At 36.0% G+C, this 10,353-nt stretch overlaps 1 protein-coding gene across 1 annotated transcript in view; it reads left to right on the top strand.

Moving 5' to 3' along the window:
- LOC149573221 (pentatricopeptide repeat-containing protein At1g62350-like) overlaps window positions 1-9,986 on the top strand; it is a 131,877-nt gene extending 121,891 nt beyond the window's left edge. The window contains exon 2 of the mRNA XM_089814400.1: window positions 9,375-9,986. Coding sequence (XP_089670526.1) covers window positions 9,375-9,785 — 411 coding nt within the window. The 3' untranslated portion in view covers window positions 9,786-9,986. The remainder of the gene's footprint in view (window positions 1-9,374) is intronic.
- The last annotated feature ends 367 nt before the right edge of the window (window positions 9,987-10,353 follow it).

Here is a 10,353-nt window from a genome sequence, read left to right on the forward strand (position 1 = left end):
AGATAAGGAGCCACAATACACACTGGAAATAAATTAGCAAGAACCTCACATGAGAGTGAATTATGCTTTGCATTCTTTTGTGATATTCTTTTGATTACTAGGGGCTAATTTTTACTTAGCATCTTATCAAGTCTTTAAAGAGTGACATTAATGGTAGAAGAATAAACATTAGGAACAATTCAACTCATTTTTGCATCTCATCAAGTCTTTTACAAATGATATCTATGACAGAAAGATGAACATTTGGCGGAATGGCAGAAACGGGCTTTGGATGTAGCCACATTAGAGATGATGGGAGGGGTATTGACAAGTTGGAAAGTAATGAATGAAGGTGGATTGACAATATGAGAGGGAAAAATGGTGGTAAGTTGGAATGATAAACAGGCATAAAGAGAGGATTGGTGGTAGGGTCTATCAAGCATGGATATCTGGTAAGGGTAGACACATGTTGCATGCTTATAATGGCAGAAGTGCTAAAAGACACAATAGATGAAGAGGCATGTGAAGGAGTAGACACACGTTAAAAACTTAAAAGAACTATATGGGCTTATCTTTTGACCTGTAGACTGTAACACTTCAATTCATGTGGTTTTGTTGTCAACAAATATAAAGACACTGATCAAATCTATAAATGAGTAGCATGATTATCCAAATTAGCAAGATTTGATGGAATCTTTTGTGTAGTAAGAGTCATGTCTTGCCTTCCCATTTCTGCAACATGAGCATCATGGTCAAAAGCATCCTCCCCATTAAAATAATTAGAGGTATTCAGATAGTTGACCATATCTTCCTTACCTTGAGTCAAGGCTATTGTAGGGTTGAGTGTAGGCTTCTTAGTGGAAAGTGGAAGGTAGATTGAGACCTTAGGCATACAAAAAAGGATAGAGCAACTAAAGACAAAGAGAACCAGTTTTCCATGAGTACGTGTCCCTTGTAGGGGGACATTACCAAGAGTTGGGACTTGGGGAAATGGTCCCCCACAGAACCACTGCCCTTTCCACCTTTATTGAGGATGCAGCTTGGGGGCTTGCCTTATGACACATGCCATTACTTACTAAATTCAACCTCAAATTTCAGGAAACCAATTTACCTTTCATGGGGCACTCATAGGGCTATTATTGCAGATTTTTCCTTGAATATTCAATTCACCTCAATTGTATATCAGCACCGCCTCCATCACCACTTCACCGCCAACATGCACCGTCTCCAAAGTTAGGCCCATGGTCTTACTGTCCCTGAAATCCATCCTCACTTCTCCTCACTAGGAAACTATGTAAAACTATGAAGAAAACAAAGATAGGTTTAAGGCCCGGTCCTAAAATTTGATTCTCATAAAAAATCAAATACAGAAAAATCAGAAAATATTAACCCCAAGCCCAAACCCTGGCAATGCAGGAACATTGTGTTCACCAATTTATAAAGAGGTAAAAATCCCTACAGTGAATATCTAGGCTAATAAATGTATCAGTTAAATCAATTTAGAGATCAACCTGTATAAAATGATAGAGTCTACACAAGCACTGCAATAAATGCTTAAACTGACAAAGTTGGATAAATGCTTTTATCTCTGTGCAATAAGGAATATTCTGTTCTAAGTTTGTAACTTTTTCTCTATGTCATCCAACTTATAAATTTGATATCAGATTTGCATTAGTGGAGCCTTGAGAACATGATTTGTGCTCTGTCCAGGCCCTACAGTGAATATCTAGGCTAGTAAATCTATCACTTAGATCAATTTAGAGATCAACCCATATAAAATGGTAGAGTCTACACAAGCACTTCAATAAATGCTTAAGCTGACAAAGTGGGATAAATGCTTTTATCTCATGTGTGCAATGAGGAATATTCTGTTCTAAGTTTGTAACTTTCTCTCTATGATTTAACTTGTAATTTTGATATCAGATTTGCATTAGTGGAGCCTTGATAGACTAGAACATGATTTGTGCTTTGTCCATGGTTAAAACTGCATTAATGGCCTTGATTCGGGAATTGGTAGCCTTAAATTTATTTGTGATTGATCATGCAACTTGTACCCTATGAACTATATTATGGCTCTTCATAATGTGTTTGCCTATGCAAATATGGTCTAGATGGTACTTAAGAGCACCAGTAAGACTTGCTATCAAGTGACAGAATGCAGTTGTGCCTGGTGTACAAACTCAACTATGTTTAAACAAAGGCTTGAAGACACACTGCATGCTGCAAATGCCTTGGGATGCCATGATTTCTTTAGATGTGCACTATACACTTGTAGGGGTGTTCATGGATGGATGTATTAGATTTTAATAGGACCTAGGATTTTGTCCTTTTACACAACCACTGATTGAATCTTTAATATTTCTTGTGGGAGTCTGCTGTTTGTGGTTTGTCAAAGTTAGATTGAGCCTATTATTATATTTAGATTTTGAAAATTGTGGTGGAGGCCTGTTCCTATGGATTAAATTTCTATCAGTTAGAGTAATGAATATCTTTTGTATTTCAGAATAGAATGGCTACTAATCTCTGATATGTTATATGCAGATTAATATCAGAAAATGTGGATCTTGGTCTTTATACCAAATGTAGAAAGGATGCAATTTTAGTATTTACAAATACTGAATATTTCTAGTCTGATATGATTCTGATAATGCTTGATCTGCTCTAGATAAACATTTATGAATTTTGATGTTTCTAGGTAGATCATTTCAAGGATACATATAATATTTGAATAGGCATGTCCTTGAATGGACATGTGTGGAGACAAGTCCATTCAGGACATGCATCAGTTCAGTACCAAGAAGATACCCAATTATTCATTGGATTAGTTAGGATTTCATTGTCAACTAAACACTAATATGTATGTTCACCGAACATGGAGAGATTAGTCAGACTTAATCTGATTCAATATCATCTGCAATCAATAAAGATAGAACATGAAATATTCATATTTAATATGTACGAACAGATTTGACAATATACTTGGACTTACAATTATGATCTGGTAAATGAATGATGAATAGTTTTTCAATCTGTGTGAGTATATATATGTATGAATGTATGCATGCATGCATGCATAAGTATCATTCATGTACTTGACCATAGCTATGATATTTTAACACCCCCTCTTAGCTAGGGAAGATAAAGATCTAACCAAGTATACATATCACAATAGGCTCATCTATTGTGAAACGAGATATAACCTAACTCGTGATATTTGAGGATATAATATGCTCAAGAATATCAAGTCACATGACATTCTTCTTATATATATCCATGTTATGGTATGTGCATTGACATCACGCTCATGATGTCTACCGCAACAAAACATGGTATCTCACAATGAACATAATGATCTGCAATTGATATCAAGTCTCATAATATCTATCAAAATGTTCAAGAGATACTTAGGCAGGAGTCCCATGGGAGGGGCTTGGGCTCTATTATTGTGGAGTGGGTAGCCCCATCATAATTTTTTAAGGGGGGCTAAAGGTTTATTTGGAATCTTTTCCTATAAAATAGGAGCTCTAACTTTTTAGCCCTCTCAATTTAAGTAGGTAAAAATGTTTCTAGCCCCACCAATGTAGGGAATAATTTTGCCATTTGTCGACAACCCACTCTTCATTCTCCCACAAAAATGAAATAATCCCAACAAACAAATTATAAGGAAATATAATTTTAATTTTAAAAATTCACGAGATAACTAGCTTCCTTGAATTTATGAGCTAATTTTTTAAAGTGAATTCATACGTAAATCCATGGGACTGCTTCCATTTTTAAATATTCATAAAAAATCTCAATGACACCCACTCTATTTTTAAGGAAGCGGGTGCCCATGGGACCCCAACCTAATTATCATGACATGTCCAAGAATATCAAGTTAGATGATATTCATCATGATATAGAACTAATCATTGTAAAGTTGTCACCTTACAATACTAGATACAAGTGTATATTATCTGAAAGATTGTCACCTTTTAATAATGTACACAGGGGGGCCCATAAAGTCATGGAGTCACACACATGACAATAAAAGATTTTACACAGAGTCGCTACGAATTCTCTCATGTATGAACCATATCAAGGGGCGAATGCACTATGGCTCAATCCATAGGGTGAAAACAATGACTTTCACCTCAAACATCTCTCTCAAAGGAAAGAATATGTGAGGGTACAAATAATAGATCACTAATGCTGAAGTTTCTTTCTAGCTAAGGCTTCATTCTCCAATGTATCAAGCTTGTCCTAGAAGTACACAAAACCTCTCTCTAGCGTGAGGCATGGCGACAATGTCGATCGTCTGTTCTTTAGTGATAATGTACCTAAACTGAAAGTTAAAGAAACAATCTTGACATGGTCTACTCCCTTTGAATCAATATCGTTGGATGTCAACAAATGAAGATCCTTAAGCTGCTCCTTTTGCCATGGAGGCATATCCTGTTCATATATTCCAATCATGTAAAATATCTTGTTCCAAGGGACTCATCGTTAGGCACATAATTTATTAGTTTAATAATCACAACATTGTTCACAAGAGCAACTTCTCATACACAAATGTACTTGTTTGATTCCATGGTAACATGAGTGAATGTAATAAGCCGTGGATTTATCCTTTGGTTTGGCTACATCAGACATTCATGTTTATTTGGCTTCCTTCTAAAGCTCCAAGTACATTTGTCAACCTCTTGGCCTCTTTGTCCAAGGTTGTCTCTAATGTAATGTCAGAGTCCCTCTAAATGCTATTTGGCTCTTCTTCGAAAATGTTTCAGCCATCAACTTAGTCCCATGATTGTAAGCATTTAAGTATCCATACTCAAAGATCAATTGAATCAGATCCTCTAGCTGGTCCTTGTTATAGAGAGATATTCTTACATAGTTCCAATCATAGAAGATAATTTTCTTTAATAGACTCACATCTTCTAGCATGATCAACATATGACAAGGATTTAAGACTATTTTGGAGCCACAGTCCTAAGATTGAGTCCTCTACAATGCCTTGGTTGCATACCTAATTCACCATTCTTTTTTTCCTATAAGAACATCCATGGAGACAAGGAAAAGATCAAGGCAAATAGCTCTTATAGTACACATGAATACATGTAAGAGAGTGTTTACAATAAGCGAATAAATGTAATATTCAAAAGACAAAAAATAATTGCATCATTATGCAGGAGTAAATACTCATCAATATCCTCCCTGAGATAAGATTCTCTAGTGAAGGTCCATATGCATCAAATCAAGGGATGATCCAAATTGGAACTATTTTGTCCCTTCTCTAAAATCTCCCCTCTAAGGATGGTTCAATTGGGAATAGAACCTTGGGCTACTGTTTTCCCCCACAATGTGAAAATTCTACTTATTCCATTGTTTATAGAGTTTCCAGTCACCATCAAGTCCAAGGGGAGACAATCATAGAGTATTTGCTGCAATTATAATCGTTGCCTTAATATGTCTTTGAATTTTATTCCTCCAATGTGTTCATTGACGAGTTAAGATCCAATTTTTGAAATACAATTCTGAATCCTAATATTAATGCATCACCACATTAGTGAGTCAATTCACAAATCCTGGAGTCTTCTTTATCCTCCAGGAAGATTATTGGGATTCCTTTAATAAGCCTGATCATTATTGAATTGTACTAGCTGACAAAAGTTCTAATCTCCACATCTTATGTCTTGTCACAGGCTGGCCCGCGATTTTGTCTTCTATAATTAGAGACTATGCTTCTAAGTTCTCATAATTTTACCAATTGAAGACCCATCATTTGTTTTGATGAAGGTGATCTTACATAACAGGTTCTTCATACATAAATTTTAGTTGATACTCTGCCTGTGCTGATCCAATATAATCCTTGATTGTCAATTAAAATTTAAAATAGATCCTCAGAAATCAACTGAACTAGATCCAGTAGCTGCGCCTTCTTGATATACATTTCCAGTCCCTGCAGAGCCCCTATGCTCAGGTCACATTCCACAGCGACCAATTTTCTTGCCTCATAAATCCTGTAGCATCACCAAGATTCTAACTGCAGTCAAGTCAAGAACGAGTCCACCTCAGATCCAACACTGGGTCCTCCACTTGAGACTTTGGATCTCAACACTCCCACGGTGCTACACATATCAGTCACCGGTCTTCACATTGGCTCAAAACCTCAAGGTGGCGGGTGATCAATCAAAAGAGAATATTTTGTAAGACATGCACATTTCCTTGCAAGCTACACATATTGGGAGGGAGATCAATATAAACTCTCTATCACTGTATTTTGTTGTTTAGAACATGTGTCTAGACTCTATATGGTCCAGCAGTCAGAGTTCCAATGAACTTTCGGTTCTAGACAGACAACTTACCCATTTTTGCTATGATATTGGAAATAATAAGTGAACATATGGCAATTCTTAACATCAGACCCCCAATCCAGAGACAACCACTTCTGTACTCGATGATCTTGGTGTCTGTCACACCCACAAATCTTTGAATGGCCATTGTGATATTTTTACAATAATCATCAATAGTTAGGTTTTGACAACGTCTATATGTGATCAAAGAATTTCATCCATCAATGTATTGAGATTTGGTACTTATTAATATTTTTTTTGTCAACTTCAATAGTAGGTATGTGCATACATATACCATCATCAGTAAGATCAATCTGAGCATCATTTTCTTACAAACCACGCAGTACAAATCATGACCCAAATGGTTTTCCGCGATATGGAAGGCAAGCATGGCATCCACAAAGGTGCTGGAAGCCGCAGTGCCATGCAGGCTCTGATGAAACCTATATTAGACAGAAGTACAGTAAGTCTGTCCAATCCAAAACCCACAAAATATTTTGTTAATGTGGCAAAAATATGCCCAACTCCCCAACAATGCCAAAAAGACCACTCAAACACTCAACAGTGCCGATAACATTGCATTTAAAGTGCAGAGGTCATTGCCTATTCCAGAACAAGGCATGGAATATGTTGCTTGTGTGCAGTAAGTAGAGTGCCATTGTTCCATGAAATGCAATGATGAACTGTCGACAATGTGCTTCTCTGAGAAATCTTAGTCAATGAAATTATTTCAAGATTTAAAGAAAATGATCTGTCGTAAAGGCTTTAGAAAAGTTGGGTCGATGACAATGTTCATGATTAATAACATTTTCATTGTGTTTCTAAATTCAGTCCAACCATGCAATGCTTGGAATTGCCAGTTTATTTGGTTCCACAAAATGAATATGATGTTCATTCTGATTCACAGATGAATCGAGTTTTCAATTACCTTTATAGTTTGAATCTAAATACCACTGGTAAAAAAAGCCTTCTGAAATGCAGAAGAATCAGGAAAAGATGTGAATACTTAATTTCCTCTGTTGATCAAATGTCGAATGCTTTTTCCATTTATTGATACCAGTCTGGCTAGTGAACAAGTTGCGAAGGACTTGGTGCTTTCCTTCGTCAACTCCCATATCAGCGATAACGTTGATTTCTATCCATACATTTACTGAAGTATAGCCAGATTGAATTAGAATGAGAAGGATGACATCTCAAGGTTGGGCTTCTCAAAGAGCACAATTTCATCAGCAACTGTATATTCACTGGATTACAGTAAGCCCCCCCCAAAAATGGTGCTCAACATTATATTATTGCCAAAGTTAATGACAATGATATACCGAGTCGATCATTCATACGCCTACCATCCTTATTCATCTATTCAGGTTGTAATGGGCTCACAATGTTGCAATTCACTATTTCTTCCACATCAACGTAAATTATCTGTTCCCTTGTCCAGTCATGTTAATTTCCTCAATATGTTTTGAGTAATCTGAACTCTCAAATTTTAATCAGATCTTCCTTAGCAAGGCTCTGATACCATGTTAATATAGATAAAATTTCTATCAGATTTAGAGTAATGAATATCTTTTTTATTTCAGACTAGAATGGTTAAATCTCTGATTTGTTATATGCAGATTTATATCAGAAAATGTGGATCTTGATCTTTATACCAAATGTAGAAAGGTTGCAATTTTAGTATTTACAAATACTGAATACCTCAAGTCTGATATAATTCTGATAATGCTCGATCTTCTCTAAATAAACATTCATGAATCTTGGTGTTTCTAGACAGATCGTTTCAAGGATATATATAATATTTGAATAGGCATGTCCTTGAAGGGACATTTCTCCAAACGGTGGAGACAAGTCCATTCAGGACATGCATCGGTTCATTACTAAGAAGAGACCTGATTATTAATTGGGATTAGTTACAACATCATTCTTAACTAAATACTACAAATATATGATCGCCGAACATGGAGAGATTAATCAGACTTAATCTGATTCAATATCATCTGCAATCAATAAAGATAGAACATGAAATATTCATATTTAATCTGTACGAACAGATTTTTACAATATTCTTGAAGTTACAATTTTGATCTGGCATGTGAAATAGTTTTTCAATCTGTGTGTGTGTGTGTGTGTGTGTGTCAGTATATACAGTATATACTGATGTATATATGTATAAGTACCATTCGTGTATCTGACCATAGCTAGCATACTTTAACAAGGTCGCTCTAGCAGCACAGAACCAGGTTTTAGGGCCACCCAAGTAGTCCCAGGATTGGGAACAGGAGAATTAAAGTTTGGTTTGAACCGCTGGGGAATGGGGACTTTAGTTTAGTTCAAAATTGACGACGGATACAGACTCATGCACAGAAATATTCCATTTGAAAGCTAGACCATTGCATTAGGAACAAAGGGTTAAAGTCAGTCCAAAATGAGTTGGTAAAAGTAATAGGGTTGCATTCTTCATGTCTACAGTATTGTTGTGTTTTACTATGGAAAAAGTCGAGTAAGCTTTTAAAACTCAATTAACCATAAATAAAATATACTCTACGAAAGAATTAATGGATGCTTTAAGATATTTTCTTAGAAAGAATGTGTTTTTTGGCTTCTATGCAATTTTCTTTTTTGACATCTTTAATTTTATTTTCCAACATACACAGCTACTGTTGATTCATGAAAATGAACTTTTTTTTAGGAAATATGATTTCAGTTGTATCTTGCATGCTTTTTTGATCTCTGCATAATGTCTGGTAGCGAGGCAGGTGGATTTGAATTTGGGCCATCCTTGGTAACTGCTCTTTATTAGAACCAGCCAGAATGTCTTCAATAACCTATCAGTTAAATCAGTAGCTATAAAGACCTGAAACTTTTGTTGATATGCAGAGTCTAAATGCTATTATAATCACAATGATGCAGCTTAATTTTGAATGGATGAATATTAAACATATTTGGAGTGATTGTGTGGGCACATTTCAGAGTTTTACTTTAATGGGTATGAACTAGTAGGTGTTTCATGAGTTTTGTTTTACCTGTATATCACATGACATGGAAGGTGGGTTATCTTGTCAGGTGTTTGAAACAGTGCGCAAGGAAATGTGGTACAAGCCCAGTTTATCCCTCTATGCTGACATGATAATGATGTTAGGAAGAAACAAACTGATTGAAAAAGTGGAGGCACTTTTGGTAATAATGCAACAAGAAGGGCTAAGACCTGATACAAGGGTTTGCACAGAGATAATAGAATCTTTTTTACAAGTTGGAATGGTTGACAGTGCAATGAACACATTTGAATTGATGAAGCAAACAGAATGTCACCCAGATAAGTCAACATTTGCAGTGTTGTTCGAAGGCCTCAAAAGACTGGGTGAGCTAGAACTTTCTGATGCTGTAAGGGAAGAGTGTGTGGAATATCTGGGTGAGCCCTTGGAGGTTATTGAAGACAAGGCAGAGGAAGTTATGAATACAATATTTCAGAGGTAGGGTCAGTTCCTTTGTAAGAATGGTTGTAGACCAAGGCACAAGTTGCCTTGAGCTGGTGCAAGCTCACAGTGAAGGAATGGATGCATTCATTAATGCGGTAGTCATAATAATGATTTAGCAGATGGTTGCTGACTTGCACATGTACTGCAGTATGGCTGTGTAATAACTTTGATATATTAAGAAGCATTCCTTTGGATCCAATCTCTTCATACTTTTTGGTAGATTGCTTTTAGTTTTCTCATTTTTGCTCTTATAATCTTGTTGCTTATTCTGACAAATGAAAGAACCATATCAGAAAGCTTTTCTTCTTGAATTTCAAACACCTGTCAAGTTTATCGGGCTTATATGATTTCATTGATCTCAGAAGCTTCTCCCATTTACTATTATATGATCCTCAAAGGAAAAATGGAAACTTTGTCAGTGTAGCAATGAAAGAAGTTAGGCATGAATGGAATGTTCTGTGACTTTGAGTAGGTTAGAGGGATTTGCATCATTAAATGGATTCAGCAAAAACCTTTTTAATTGCAATTGATTTCCCTATTCTGGGCAAAGTTAAAGGCAATTTCAA

This window comes from Cupressus sempervirens, chromosome 2 (genome assembly GCF_028749045.1).
Source record: "Cupressus sempervirens isolate cs-2001-9-10 chromosome 2, ASM2874904v1, whole genome shotgun sequence".
Classification (NCBI taxonomy): Eukaryota; Viridiplantae; Streptophyta; class Pinopsida; order Cupressales; family Cupressaceae; genus Cupressus; species Cupressus sempervirens.